Source organism: Centrocercus urophasianus, unplaced genomic scaffold (genome assembly GCF_019232065.1).
Source record: "Centrocercus urophasianus isolate 14NV4802_14NV808 unplaced genomic scaffold, USGS_Curo_1.0 seq_23, whole genome shotgun sequence".
NCBI classification, from domain to species: domain Eukaryota; kingdom Metazoa; phylum Chordata; class Aves; order Galliformes; family Phasianidae; genus Centrocercus; species Centrocercus urophasianus.
Genome location: NW_024884789.1, coordinates 930,753 through 946,216, shown reverse-complemented (window position 1 = coordinate 946,216; position 15,464 = coordinate 930,753). Strand labels below are relative to the sequence as shown.

The following is a 15,464-nucleotide window of genomic DNA, read 5'->3' as shown; positions in this document are numbered from 1 at the left end:
TGGGAAAATATGCATGTTTTAGGACAAGCTGATGGAGGAAGCTGAAGGATCGTCGCACAGATGTGGGCGAATGCTTTGCAATTAAAAGCAAGAAAGCAAACTGGAAATTGCTATTTCTCTCGAGTGCGTGCAGTGCTGAAAGCTGGAGTCAGTTCTTTGCCCTGAAAGAAATTCTGCCACAGTCACAGCAAGGAATGCAGCTCCCCATGGTGCTTTTAGGTAAAACTTGTAGGAAGAATGGCACGTTGTTTGTCTTAGCAGGTTTGCAGGGTGATGGGTTTTGTTTGCCGTCTAAGCGGTTCATAAAGAAGCTTGTGCATGTTCTGTTTGGTGGGTTTGTTTTACTTTTGAAGTGTAGTGAGTTTCTACAGCGCTTTTATATACTATCTCTGGTGTGTGAATCTTTCAGCATTAACGTGAGGAGAGGCTGTGATTTATTTCATAAAGAAGATGGAGCCAAAGCATCTTACGATCTCCTTTGGCTTTCTTTGCCATATACTTCAGGAAAGAACAAAGCAAGCAATATGAAATTCAGCTACTCCTTTTTTTCCCCCCTTTATTCTTTAAAAACAGCAGCTGCTCCTGACGCTTTCATTTTTTAATTTGCTTTCCTACGGAAATCCTCCTTCCAAGAAGGGGAGAGATGCAGGGGAGCTGGCACTTCCCCCAGAGCCCTACTGGAGTTTTGCACAGCATAGGTTTTTGTTTTGTGGAGCACGGGGAATGCATGGGCTGTACCATGCAGAACGTCACAAGTTTCTTTGCATTTCTGGAGGGCTTTGTTGGCTCAAGAGGAGTTTGTGGGTGCTCACACCATCTCTCTGCTTTCCCCACAGTCCCAACTTTTCCCCTCGGGCTGAGCTCCCCGAGGGCAACTCCTCATTTTTTTGGAGTAGTGGAGACCAAGTTGTGCTAAAGGACTCGGCTTGTGTGAGTCCTTACAGGGCTTTGAATGCTGAGGGATGCAGTTAACGTTCATGGTTAGTAAAATGTTTGGTACAGCTGTGCCAGTCCTGCTTAGGAGCTGTTTGTTGTAATGGGGCAGGAGGGAATTTTGAAGGAGTTGGACTCATAGAATCATGAAGGTTGGGAAAGATCCTCAAGTCCAACCCCAGCTGTGCCACTGACCCTCAGTGCCACAATTCCAGATCACCTCCAGGGATGGTGCCCCTCCCTGGGCAGCCTGTGCCAGTGCCCAACCACTCTTTTGAAGGAGACATTTTCCCTGATATCCAACCTGAAATTATTGGGCTGAGTTTTTAAAAATTCACTCTTAGTGAGTTAGCAGTCTCACAGCTTGGTTGCTGCACCAGCTAACACGTATGGGGATGCACCTGCATTTCCTCCTTTCCACCCTGTTTCCCATCACTTCTCTCATTTGGCAATACTAACTCGGTTTCCTCAATCATGTGCAGTTTTTGTCCCAGTTCTGTAATGGACACCAACTAAAACATACTTCCAAACATGAGAACCAATAGTTTGCAAAGCATTCAATGCATTTAATTTCTGCCTTTCATTTTTGCCTTGAAGTAATTCAGCAACGATTTAGCAACTGTTTTCCCTCATCTCTATCTCCCACTTGTCTTGGCTGTTAGGCTCTGCTCGTTCCTAGCAAGAGGAGTTGTTGTAGCTGTTTATTAGGTGACATCATTTGCCTTCCATCCTGAAGATTTCAAGTGTGTTCACTGGGATGTGCAGCGCTGCTGGGAAACCTCTGCATTGTGCTGTTCTGCTTTGTCTAATGATCTGGCTCTACAGTGATGAGCTTGTTTACTTACCTCAGGAGGTGACACTGAAATCAGGAAGAGTTGACCCTTGAGATGAGACTTCATGTTATTTATAGAGTATGAATGTTAGTTTGCTCTCACAACAGACATCTGTAGGATTTTTGATGGGCCCACTATGTACAAAAAAAGTGTGGTTCTCTTCATTCTGTGTGCATTGTTCTGAGGGATTTTACATTTCATCCTTCTGAAGCTGCAGAAGTGCTCAGTTTTCAGGTTTCAGCTGTTCCAACTATAACCAAAATGATCAATTCCAACTTACGGTTCTACATAATATCTAACAAAAGCGTTTTCCCTACACACTCATTGGAACAGGTAATTACTGCAGCAACTACAGACTAATTTGAAGTGCTAGCTGTTAATTAAAACACTACGGAGGTGTACGGTTGTCTTTTGGTGTAACCAAAGCTCCCATTCAGACTCCATTAATCACTTTGCAGTTATTGTGTTGGGGAAGGTCAGGACAATTGAGATGCCGTATCAGCCCAGAGTAAACAAATTCCCTTCCTCCCAGGTAGCAGCCATTCGCAGAGCCAACGGACGCGCTGTACCCGTGGGCATGGCATCTCCTTTGTGATCCAATTCTCAGTGATAATTAAATGTTAAATTGGTACTGTCAATGCTCTGTAAACCAAACCAGGTATCTGCCCTCTGCTGGAAATTTAACCCAAACTTCCACGGATGAATTAGCGTGCATCATAATTAAATAATCAAGTCTTCCCTTTTAATTCACTTGGAAACAGGAGATCTCTCTTATGGAAAAAAGATCGGCTTTCTTGACAAGCTAATTAAGTTGCCAAACTGCCCGGCGCAGTGCGGATGAAGCCAGCAGACGCTGAGCACTCTATCTCAACCTGTTCATTTTCTTATCATTTCTGCCGATCTGAAGTCCATCATGTTTTGCTGCTGTCGATTCCTCCATCCTCGCAGCACAGCTCGTTTCCTCCCCTTGATGCGTCGATTATGCGCTCGGCCGCCGCTCTCAGGGCTCCACCCAGGGTTTTGCCGTTTGTGCTTACGCTGACATTTGGTAACGCTGATTTCTGATGCTCTTTAGAAACCACGTGTGTTCCTACAAGCTGATGGCCCTCAGTTCCATCAGCATTTATCCAGGAGTTCCGAATCACAGGTGACGTTCAGAAGTTTCTGAGCTATTAATGGTAATTCTGTAAGCACTCCGGGTCATGAGTGAGATCCAATGCTCTGTACCACGTGTGTCTTTGTATGTAGGAGAAGGCTATTAGGCTCTTTCTTCAGTAATCATTGCTAGAGGTATGCAGTGCTCAAATGCATACCTAACACGATATGACTCAGATTTAGGGCACCGTGCAGATGGTATGAGGCAATAAAGGCAGTGAAGGTGAAAAGCTTTGTTAGTTTTGCTCGTCTGCAAAGTTCCATTGGATTTTCAGTGGACTTTTTTTTTTTTTTCTTGTACCTTTCTTAGATGAGGAATATGTGAGTCACTACTGCTAATAACTGTGAACATGGAAAGTTCGTTTCACACACATCCTCTGCAGGTCTTTAGGTTTTGGTAAAGAATTGGACACTTCACATCAGTGTGGTGATGCAGCTGTGCATCTCACCATCCGAACCCTGGAAAGGCCCTCAGCGATGGGTGCAGCCAGCCCTGCTGGTTGTTACGGGTCTGAATACTCAATATTGCAGCTGGTCATTGAGAGAAGATGAGAAAGTGAACAAATTCACAATTCAAGCTTGCTGTGACGCTGTGCCAAAGTCTGCAATGTATAGATGGTATATAAAGCATGCAGATATCAAACAAAACACAACTACTCAGCACTTTCGTTGTAGGTATGTTCCGCAGAGCAATTGCGTTCATCACTGCCTGTCTTGAGAAATGCTTTATGGAAATTGGTTTAGAGGGAAGAGTATTGGCTCCAAGTCATTTTTCTGTGAAATTAGCGTATACATGTTGCACGTATGTGTGAAAATAATTTCATGTCATCTTGAGTTATTTAATTTTTTCCCTCACGCAGGGCATACCATGTCCCTAGTGGAAAAATCCTGGCAGTAAAGGTAAGATATTACCGTAATTTTCTCTCTCTCTCTTTCTCTCCATTCTTTCTTGACCTGGGTTTCCATCCCCTCCCTCTGATCGTTAGCACTCAGTTTGCTTGGTGGCATTCAATCCCCATTGTTTATGCAGGCAGACTGCAGTACAGGAATCCTGACGGCAGGAACTCCGTGGTCCCGCTCTCACCCTGTGGGGGCTGCAGAGCTGCCCTGGCTCTGCATGGGTACCCCAACCCAGGGCTGCATGAGGTGTGGGCACAGCTAGGAGGGGTCTGCTCACCTCAGGTGTAACAGAAAGGGCTGCAGAGGTCACTGAGTGTCAGCACTGCAGCTCTGCTAATGCCACGGTGTCCCCAGGGCTGTTTTCTTGAGCGCTCTCTGCAACCTCATTTTTAAATGAAGAGGATGTCTGTTTTCTTAAGGATTGTGCTCTGTGTTCCTGGGAGATTCTGTGCCTTTAGCAGGTTTACTTATTGTCACTTTCTTCCTCTCCCCTGAATGTGTGTATTTACCTATAGCTATTTGTCCTGTTATGCTCTTAGCAGCAAAGCTGTGTACTGTGGTGGTATTGTTTGGTCAGGTGAGTAGCAGACCTCTCTGAAGTTCAGTTAAAGCTGTGGCAAACCAGTAATGCTACAACAACTGCAGTTTGCCAACCTCTGCATGACTTAGAATTGAACTGTTAATGCAGTTAAGCTATAGAGAAGGTACTGATGTCAGTCCTTGTGGAGGTCCTGTCAGTCCTGGGTGCTGCTTTTTTCTTGAGGATCACATCAGGCCCTTTGCTTTCAACTTTGCCATGAGTTGAGTAAAGGCAAACCCTTACTACCAGGTCTGAACTCATTCTCTGCATGTTGAAAATGCAGGTACTGCAATTTAAATAACTTCTGATTGCACAGAATGTAAAGATCACTTACAAAGACTTTCAAGTGACATCTGTTATACCAGTTCTCCAAAAGGCAGTACGCACACAAGTACAGAAAATCTAGCTGTCAGTGATACTTGTGTTACAAATTCCAGTGCAGAACTGAGGAAGCTCACCCCCCGGATGCTGTGCTTCCCTGGTGTCCCCCTGTGCCCCCACTGCCCACTGTGGGCTGTGCTGGGGCTGCCCTGGAGGCGGCTGCAGGGAGGTGGAGGAGCGGGAGCAAAATGGTGCTGGCAGGAGGGGAAATGAGTTCAACCTTTGCAAGGTTAATTGAAATCACCTCCCTGTGGCAAAAAAAAAAAAAAAAAAAAAAAAACCTTTCCCCCGCAATTTCACCTTCTTGTTTCCCTTTGAGTCCAAGGGTTGGGTTGGTCCTCCTGGTTAATTAGCATCGTGAAGATTTGGGAAGTGGAGTTCTGTGTGCAGGTACTGCCCGTGGTGGTTCCATCACTGCCAGTTGTGCTTTTGAGTTAATACTGCAGCAGAGTGTCTGTTCTTATCGTTGAAGGAAGATGCTCGCGGGCTGGAGGTCAGGAAACCTGCTATGGCAGTGATCGTGCTGATTTGCTCTATTAATAAACTTAGCGATTGCATCCATGGCTCAGCACAGCCAGCAACAAGAGCAGAGCTGTGCCAGGATCAGCACAGAGCTGACAGGACACGGCACCAGCCTGGAGACCTGTTGATCAGAATCCTGTAGGCTGTTGGTTAATCTTGCAAATACATTGGACAGGCAAACAAAGCGATGCTAATATCTATATTATAGACCAAAATCATGCTAATATCTATATTATAGATCAAAGCTATCTTTGTCGTTGTGTAGTTTGCATATCCTTTACAGGTAGGCATCGTGCAAACTATTTCATAGATTTTCAAACACAACCTCTCTGTAGCGAGTAGGAAAAATCCAAAGGAGAAATGTGGGTGTGCGTGGGCTGATTGCTGATCTTCAGCTGCTTTTAGCTTCTCCTGCTCTTAAGCTAGCATTTAAATGGACCATTTGATTAATCATTTGTATACTGACTACAATACTCCCAAGTTTCCTTGGAGTTGTACATACTGTAAAAGACAATTATGTCGCCACAGATTAAATAAGTGAATTAAAACAGAATAGCAGCTTTATTTGACCTGTGATTTTGCTCTTGTTCCCTTTAGTGGAACGTATGCCACTCCAGCAAATAGATGAAGTCATCCATGACAGCTTGTGATGAATTGCCGTATTTATACTGTATATTTTAATAGCCTCACACTAATTTAAATTGAGCACGGAGTAAATTATAATTCAGTCACTTGACTGCTTGTATTTAACTTGACAACTCATCCTTATTTGTCCTGGAGGTGTAGTGGAGAGCAGAGGAAACGTGTTCAGGTATTCCTCCTGCGGGAGTTAACCCTTTTCACTTGCAATGGGGGCTGTGTTGGGTTCCCCCATGTTAGGGCCCATCCAGCCCAGCTCCTCCTGCAGCGAGGGGTTCTGTGTGAGCTCAGCTTCACTCCTCTGCTCTCAGTAATCCAGAGAAAACCACTTTTTTGCTGAAGGGTTATTTCTGAAGGTGCTGTTTGAGAGACTTGCTTAGCATTGCACCTCATTTGCTTACCTGTGCTATGATGGTGGGAGTTGCAACCAAATCAGTATTTGTGGCTTCTATCTTGGCAGTGATGGGTTTGAGGAGTCTTTTTTCATTTTCTAGACGTGTTTGGAAATGGTGCAGAAAGAGAATGGCAGTGAAGATTGCAATTGTAGAAGATTGCACTTTTTTCCTCTTTTTGCCCCCATTTCAGTGGTGCAGATAACTTCAGATTCCTCCAACCTTGCCATCAGGTGGATTCTCTGCTTTTCTAAGTCATGCAAACCACGTGTGTTGGGGTGGACTAAAACACTTCCATGTAACTGCATGGAGAAAGGGAGGCAGTGGACTCCCCAGTGTGCTCTGCAGGGGTGTTCACCTCCAGGCTACCGCAGCAGGCTTCCGTAGGGCTCTACCCTCTGGTGCCCATCACACCATAAGCTGGCAGCTCCACTCCTCCAAATTAGCATCGCTATTAGCACACGGGTTCTGGGTGTAATTATGATCAGTGCAGTCAGCCAGAGACCTTCCTTCACGCCAGGTCTTGCTTTGCTGTGTTGCAGTGATGTGTTGGAGGCTGGTGACGCTGACCAGTCGTCATGTGGGGCGGTGAATGAGCCTGGGAAATCTCTCACTGAGTGGAATTCAGCGAGATAAAATCTGATTTTATACAGTGGATAGATTCAATTCTGTTAGTATTCAGTGGGTAAAACTGGTGCTATACCAGCAAATTATTTTAGGTTTTTCACGCTGGAAAAATGTAAGCGAATATTGTTGGCAAATGATTATTGATCTAGACAAGTGTGCTAAACATTCCTCAGCAGCCCTGTATTACACTTACAATTTAGTTTAGTGACAGCTTGTATAAATAACCCTAAAGCAAACTCCTGATAGAAGCAGGATATTGGTTTTTTTTTGTTAGAATACTGTAAGGTGTGTTTGGAAATGCTCTCCACGCATTTGGTTTTGTCAGCAGTATGTGCAGCCTGCGTCTGTTAATTCTGCAAGTGGACTGAATTTGTTTTCCTGGAGCTTAATACAAGTAGCTGTGAAGTATCCTCTGGTAGGAGTCCCAGCCTGGCTGAATGCATTCAGAGTCCTTTTGATTTATATAGTAGCACTTGAGAAATAAGTCTGCAAGTCTCCTGTAATCATGGAATAGATTGGTTTTAAAAGTCAGCTTCTCAGTACTGCCAAGGGTGCACTGGTCTTCTCTGATGGCTTCTGGAGAAGGTGGAAGAAAGTTTTGTGGTCTTATTTTTAACATTTACTGTTCTCTTAAAAATCGAGGTGAAAAGATTGAAGAAATGAGGTCATAACAGAGTTATGGTTTATGGGTTATCGTTGCTCTGCAGTGAGCGTGCATGTTTGGGAAGGTCCTGCTGTCAGCCTCGAAGCAATGAGAAGTGAGGGCATGGATGGGGGGAGCAGATGACCCTGGCAGTGAATGGCTGCTTTGATCTGCTTAGTTGGGCTGTTTGTAGTCATTTTGAGGAATGCTTTAGTGATGCTTACCTGGAAGCATCTGTGCCATCTGCTGCCATCTGCATTTATTCTGTATATTTGATTTTTTTAACGTTTCATTAAAAAAGAATGAATATACAACGATGAGAATTTATGTTAGAAAGAGGCGTGAATGCAAACCTGGAACTGTAAGTGTGGCTGCAGGAGGTGGCTCTGGACACCCCTTCAGGGCACTGTTGAGACATTGAGATCTGCCTTTGATACTGCAGTGCTTGTTTGGCCCTTGCTTAAAATCAGCTCCTTCATCAAGGTCACAGCGTTCCAGAATTTACTTACAAACATGTTTGTAGCAGGGGGGATCAGTTGCAGGCTCTGTTCACAGACCATGAACCCACCATACCTGCTCTTTGCATTGCATGTTGGGCTTGACTTCAAGTTCTGGGTCGTCTCTTGGTCAGATGGATAAACCACAAATCTCCCCACTTTCCATGAATAAAATTGGTTGCATAGCTTGGTTCATTTGTAACCGACTTCCCAAAGTAAATACTCCTGTCCTTCCATTTCCTTTTGCTGCCCATGGCTGTTACAGCAGTCCTTCCACCGCTTCCTCCCATTCCTCTGCTCACATCAATGCACATCTTCTGTTCTTGTGTCGAGTCCTTCGCTTCCACGGCGGAGCTGAATGTGTGCCTGATGTCTGTGTTTCAGGTCATACCCTTGGATATAACGCTAGAGCTCCAGAAACAGATCATGTCAGAGTTGGAGATTCTCTATAAGGTACAGATTTTTGTGCTCATTGGAATTGCTCTTGCTTATCGTTGTCCTACAGAAAATGTTACAGGCTTCTTTTTGCCTTTCTTTTTCCAGTGCGACTCGTCGTATATCATAGGATTTTATGGGGCTTTTTTTGTAGAAAACAGAATCTCTTTGTGTACAGAGTTCATGGATGGTGAGTTGTTTTGTTGTTTTTTTTCTAAATATATTGAGTGTGCTTTTAATTGCTAAGCATGTCGAGATGAAAAATCATGTAAAGATAGATGTGCTTTCCCAATATGGAGTGAGATGCAGTGTTTTGACTTTGAAATATCAGGTAAAATATTGAGAACTTCGCAGGTAGGGTTTTTTTTTAAATGGGTTACTGTGGGGTTTGTGCTGTGTTCTGTGCTGTGCTGTATTTTCCTGAATGCAATTTCACTTTCTTTTATTGAAAATGTAAATAGAAGAGAAATAAATGCTGGCTTAATTTGTGGTTTGATATTTGAGTCTTCCATACAATCTGTCCTCACTGACGAAACAGCTGTTCCTCACTTTTAGTGTTTTGATAGCCAAAACAGATTTTCTTTTAAAGAAATCTATTAACCCAATGTCCTGTGTGTTTTCAGTGGAAATCGGTTCTTAATTGCAAAGCAAGGAATTATTTTCCAACGCAGCTGTTTAGCAGCGCTGCACCAAGTTTGTTTGTGAGTGTGCTCTCCTCTCTCCCATCCCCTTCCCTGCAGCTTGCCCCTGCATCCTTGCAGAGATGTGCTTTGGAACGTTGCATTCTTGCACCAAAGAAGCACCATGGCTGACGGCAGCTTGCAATCATTGCTGCCCTCTGTGTACCAATCCTGAGAGCGTCTCATGGCAGACACAGCCCTGCTGCGTGCTGAGCTGCACTGCTTTGCTCCCAGCTGTGTTCCTATGTGTGCTATTCCAGGCCTTGCCCCGAGCTGGCATTTGCTGCCCTACCCAGGCTGTGCACGAAGGTTCAGTTAAACTGCATATGAAGAAGTGAGGATCTTGCCTATGATTTACTACAGAGGAAGGGCTATCTGACAAGAAAAAAAAATTCCCAAGCCAAATGTGTGCCATTAAGCACTGTTGAGCAGTTTCTGTGTTTCTGATGGGGAGCTCAGATAAGGCCCTGTAGGGTTTTATGCTGCATTTTGTTTCCTTCCTGTTAAAATGATCTCTTACTACTGTTATTTCCCTCTTTGCATTTACAGCCTCTGTTCCAGTGGGTCCTGTGTCCCCTTTGCAAACATTCTGTTCTCTTAGATTTTCCCTATTTGCAGGGCTTGATGAAAAAGTAGGATATTTATTCACCAAAGCCTACAAATTAAATCTGTGGGTGTTCTCTGTGACCATTCACCATTTCTCTTTTCTGTTCTTGCGACTGCAAGATTTGCACGCAGTATCACACACAGGAAGGAAGCAGCTGCTCGTGCCAGAGCATGTGTCTGCCTGGAGCGTGTGTGCTGCTAATTCAGAGACTCTTAAATATGATGGACATAAATGCTTGCAGTTCCGAATTCTTGTTTGGAAATATTTAAGCCTTTAGGGCTTGCATCCCTTGTGATGTTGCACGACGGCGGTGTTTACTGACCACGCAGAAATTATTTGGAATTATACTGGAGATGACCTCTGATCTGCCTCATGTTGTGCACCCCTTCTGGCCGAAAGCGGCAGCAATCATTTAAAGGAAGAACAAAATGCAAATACAGGGACCTTGCCAATTATTTTCCTTTCCCAAGCCTTCGATTGCGATGGGTGAGGATGCAGGTGAAGACAAGAGCCTGAACTGACCTGGATTCCTCTTCCATCTGCCGTGGTAAAGATCAATGGAGATGCGAAATGAGGCTTTCTGATCTTTCTGTCTGCAATAGAGCTGATGTTCTTGTGAATGAAGGTGCTGAAATGCACCGCTGTCTTTTACCTGTGCCGTTGCCTCTTTTCCTTTAAAGTGCTGAGCACCCGCTAAAGTCCCCATAGAAGCAGTGGGACGTGCAGGCCAGCAGACTGCACCTGGTTACCTGTGCAAAGGTTTGGGTTTGGAAATTTGGTCCACAGTGTTTATTCACTATCAGTTATTTTTTTCTCCATAAAGAAGCAGCACATTTCCCCAACTGTTTGCAAACTTGTCTTGCTGCACCACCCTTAGCAACACCCGTAACAGCAGCGTTTAGCAGCTTGGTGTATGAGAGCAGGTCTTTTAATCCAGAACAGAAGGGTAAGTCATAAGGTCAGGTGGTTGCTGTTAGTGCTGAGCATGGCCTTCTGTTTGGCTCTCATAATCAACAGCAGCTGTGGTGCTGCTGCCTCTTAATTCCGTTTGCCCTATCTACATTCACTTGTAAAAAGGGAAAAAAGATCACTAGAATAAAAAAGTGTTAAGACTGAAGGCTGGAATAAGGACCTTGTGACTTCTTTATGTTGCAGTGTTTAAGAATGAATGGGTTTGACTTCTAAAAACGGAGCCATAAGCAAAGTGCAAGGTGCAGCTTTCCTAACTGCTGAGTGCTGGCCCAAGTCTTTTCCCATTGGTGACATCAGTGCAATCCGTGGGGTACGCTGAGAGCAGTTGGATCAGTGCTAAGCACTTCTGAGAACCTTTAGCCTGGAATAAGCCTATGCATTCTTGCAAGCTAAGTGTAATACATTCTGCATGTAATTTGCTTATCCTTTTTTTTTTGTTTTTCTTCTCCCTGTTCTACTTGGATTTTTTTAATTCTCAATTTTAGATTTGCTCCCTTAGCCAAGAGTTTGTATTTCGTCCTAGAGAGGTTGTTAATGCAAGTGTGGTCTTGTATTTACGTGGAAGCTGCGGGAAAGAGCCTTTCTCAGTTTTGGGGGATTTCTTTAGGACTATGACTTAGATTTCTTGCTTTCTCCTTAACTGTCTGATGCTGATGGATGTTTCTGTGCCAAGTACGAAATTGTGTCCCATACTGGAGCTTTCTGGCAAAACTTATTTGCTTGCCCAGGAGTTCCTCATGTTTTAGACATCAGTGCAGATGCAGTTTGGAAGGCTCAGCCCAACTCACTGCTCTGATCGTCACACAAAGAAGCTGACTTTAAGTATGGGTTTGAGCTTTGCATTATGCTGGCACCAGGTTTTGGAGGCAGGCAGAATACTGCTGGCTTTGAAATCCACTTTGGCTTGTTACCATGGCTTTGTCAGTCCCTGAGAACCTACACGGAGGTTTTGAGTTCTCCAGTTTCAATACTGTGTCCTTTGGCTGGGAGATTTTCCAAAAGGTGTTTTAGCATTAATGCTACGTACAGAAATAAGTAACGTGGGTGAAAAGAGAAGCGAATACTGTTCCATGTGATTATTCAAAGTTTGGTAAGGTCAGTTATTTCTGACACAGTTATTGTTATATCATTGATGGTGTTTTTATTAATAACCAAGGCATAGAAAGCCCTTGTGACTTCAAATCTAGGGCAGTATTTCATTTTGTATTACCTAAGCACATTTTGTTTGTCCCTGCAGGGGGTTCTTTGGATGTTTATAGAAAAATTCCAGAGCACGTACTGGGAAGAATAGCAGTAGCTGTAAGTATTTCTTTGTTTATTTTTCTGCCTGGTTTTGGTAACACACCCTGATGTGAGTGCACCCAATCTCCCTGGGAACACTGAGTTACCTCCTTAACCCTCATCCTCATTGCCCCCATGTGAAGGGAGGATCCATCCTCTTTGTCACTCCTCCTACCCATGCCTGAGGACCAATGGAGCCCATTTGCTGCTGTAAAGGTTTTGCTGGGCCAAAGAGGAGTGAAGGAAATCATCCCATTGTGTGACCTGTACTCAAGTTGCCAAAGGCTCAGGGAATGTAAGAGGATGTGATAAATCGAGTGAGATGAGAAAAAGACACGTTTTACTGGAGATCTGCGTGGCTGTGATTCTTGACATCACCTTTTCTGGGATGGAGCAATCCTCTTATCCTCCTTTAATTCACCTTTGTGTGCTCTCCTATGCTGTGTGGCTTCCTAAAAAATCAATTCTGCAGCCCTCTCCTCAGCCTTGCTTTGGTCCCTCCCTGGCCACTCCTGCACACCATGTGTGCCATTTCCATGCTGTCCATCCTCACTCTGCACCAAGTAACACAGTGAGGTTTGGCTGAAAACTCTGATTTGGGGTTGAAAAATGGCACCAGTTCCTGGTACCGGGGCGCAATGGTAGAACGCATTTTCTGTCTTCTTTCTGCCTTGGCAATAAGGCAGCAGGGAGCTGCTCTGGGATCACCCTGCTGCCGTTTTGGGCTGAGCAAGGAGCTGCCTGGATCCATCAGCCCCACGTGCCTGTTCGGTAGCAGGGGCTGCTGGTGGGCTCCTTGCACCTCTTGGCATTGTGTCTCAGTAGCATCCCATAACTTCGTGTTGCTGGAAATTCACCAGCCGTGACTGAAAACGCAGATTATGGAACAAAAAAAGAGAAAGGAGAAAAGAAAAGTGTGTTGTTCTTTTTTTTTAGCCAAGGCTGAACAGTGTGTAATTGACCACTGTCTTAGTGGATCTCACAAGGGAGAGATGCTGCTAAACAATTGCTAAATATAAGGAATACTTTGATAACTTAAGCAGTTTAAAGCATAACAAAGTTATTCTATCGTGTGCCATTTAATTAAGTGCTGGGTTTTCACATTCATTATACATCAAGCTGACAATTTAAATCCTTTAATCCAACACAGGCAGCTATTTAGTCTCTGTTCATTGTAATTCACAGCTCTACTTTCTCTTAATTTGTGTGGCCTGCCCAGAGTGATGAACATCCTTCTCTGATGCTGTTTCCTCTAAGTAGCTTCAAATCTGCTCATTATATAGCCTAGCAGTTTCTTATGGAATTTGAATGCTTTTCACCTTTAGTTCAGTGTAAAAACGTTTCATCTTTTCTTCCCCATGGAGCAATGGATGGAGTTGCTCATGGTATCACATTCCTGATGCCGAGCAGCATGTGTGTTACGGTGTAATAATGCTGGGATGGGCCTTCGAGCATTTATTCAAATCCTTTTCCTTATCTCACTTCATACTGTGTAATTAATACATCCACACTAACGTACTTTATCATTTCTTTAATTATTTTTGTCTCCCTCCCATCTCTTCCACCCAGCTTGGTGCTCTGCAGATGTCCCCTTCCTGTTCTTCACTTCTCCGTAGCAGTGGTGCTTCAGCCCCATCTTTTATGTCTCCAGTAAATATGCTCTGTGTGTGTGTGTGTGTGTGTGTGTGTGTGTGTACCTACATGCTCAGCTGCAGGGTCATCTCTTTACAAACCTGGTAGCTGGTGAGCATGGCTCCCTGACACAGGCAGAGAGCTGATGCTTGGCTTTTTTCATAGTGATTTCATTTACTGCTTTAGCAATCTGCACCGTGGCTGCTGTGGTGCAGAGGGTCAGCAAAGAGGTGAACAAAGGAGCAGGTGCTTCCAAAGAGGAGCTCGCCCCTTCCTCCTGCTTCCCAGTAACAGAAGGTGTGCGCTGAGGCTGAACCAGCACTGGCAGCTCCCTCTGCTCTGGTGCTGAATTCTTGCTCAATTGGCATAGTAGACTTGTTGGAAGGAGGCACTGAGAGCTGTTGTTTGCTCCATCATTTATCAGGAGCAGCGGGAACGGCGCCGTTAAGTTGTCACAAATGAGTGCCCTTCATCTTGGTGCCTGACATTTCAGCAGAGCCCAGCAGCCCGGCACGTGGGTTGTGGCACCTTTTGCCAAACATAGTGTGTGTGTACCACAATCCCCACCCCGAACAGGTTGTGAAGATTACCCAGAGCCTGAAGGATTTCTGCTCACATACAGGTGGGAAGGAGAATGTCAAACAAAAGCTAGAGCTTGGTTCTGTGGACAGAATCTGGAGCTTCTGCGTTATTTTTCTTTCAGTCTGTGCATTTTCTTTTTCCTTTCCTTGCACCATGTATACAGAGTCATTTGTCTTTCATTCTCTTGAGACACACACTGCGCATTAGTCTGTTGGAGCTGCTTAATAATATGTGTGACCTGCACATCTGTTAATTAGAGTACCTTTTTGTTATACTTGTAGAAGTTTCTAAGCTAAGCCATTTCCAAAGGAAAGTGATAGGGGGGGCACATAGCAGTGCCACGGCATTCCCCTATCTGATTTGATAGTTTTCTTGCTTTCTTTCTCAGTACATACATTCAATCTCCATGAAAAGCACTGGGCTGACACCCCTGAAAGTAGTTGTCCTGCTCACAGAACCGAGCTGGTCCAGGATGAGATCCATGCCTGCTCAACACAGCAAAGCCAGCACCGTGTCCCTGAGCTAAATCCTGAGCCCTATTCAAGGTTGTTCTGCTGTCCTCCCTGATCTGCACAGGCTGAGGCTGAGCAGGACACATCCCTTTCATGACAGCCCCCACTTCCCATAGCCCAGGGAGCGTTCAGTTCCTTCTTTCTCCCCTGTTTCTGTGTGATGCCGCTGTAAATACTTGCACTGTGCATTGCAGGTGTCTGTTAGAGGGCATGAACATGCCATGTAGCATACATGCAGTTGGTACAGCACAGCTTGCTTTCTGTTCTTGTTATCTGATTCACACAGCAGAAGTGATCATGTTAATTGTGGTGGACAGTCAGCTTACAGGCTGAAGCAGCAGGAGTTTATTGTTGAGTGCAATGCACTTCTCTCAATTATTATTTTGTGGGGAGAGTGCTGAAGCTGACAGCCAGAATGCTGGAAGTAATGCAAGGAGAGCCTGGACAGAGGAAGCATTGCTGGAGCTTGGGGTGATGCTCTGTGTTTCCAGAGGCAGGATAGCACAGCAGCAGGGGCAGAGCAGACCGGCTCCCCAGGATGCTGGAGAGCAATCTGACTCCATCACCGACTCCATCCTGGCTGTCTCAGTGAGGCAGTGTCAGCACGCAGGGGAAATCTGTCTTTTCGTTCTCCTTATTTGCACAGAGGGCTGGGGGGGGG

The 15,464-nt window shown here is 44.8% G+C and overlaps 1 protein-coding gene across 3 annotated transcripts in view; it reads left to right on the top strand.

The window, feature by feature from the left end:
- MAP2K5 (mitogen-activated protein kinase kinase 5) overlaps nt 1-15,464 on the top strand; it is a 112,809-nt gene that overhangs the window by 33,190 nt on the left and 64,155 nt on the right. For all 3 annotated transcript variants that reach the window (XM_042824763.1, XM_042824762.1, XM_042824764.1), the window contains exons 9-12: nt 3,782-3,821; nt 8,487-8,555; nt 8,646-8,727; nt 12,034-12,095. In XM_042824763.1, the coding sequence (XP_042680697.1) occupies nt 3,782-3,821; nt 8,487-8,555; nt 8,646-8,727; nt 12,034-12,095 (253 nt within the window). The remainder of the gene's footprint in view (nt 1-3,781; nt 3,822-8,486; nt 8,556-8,645; nt 8,728-12,033; nt 12,096-15,464) is intronic.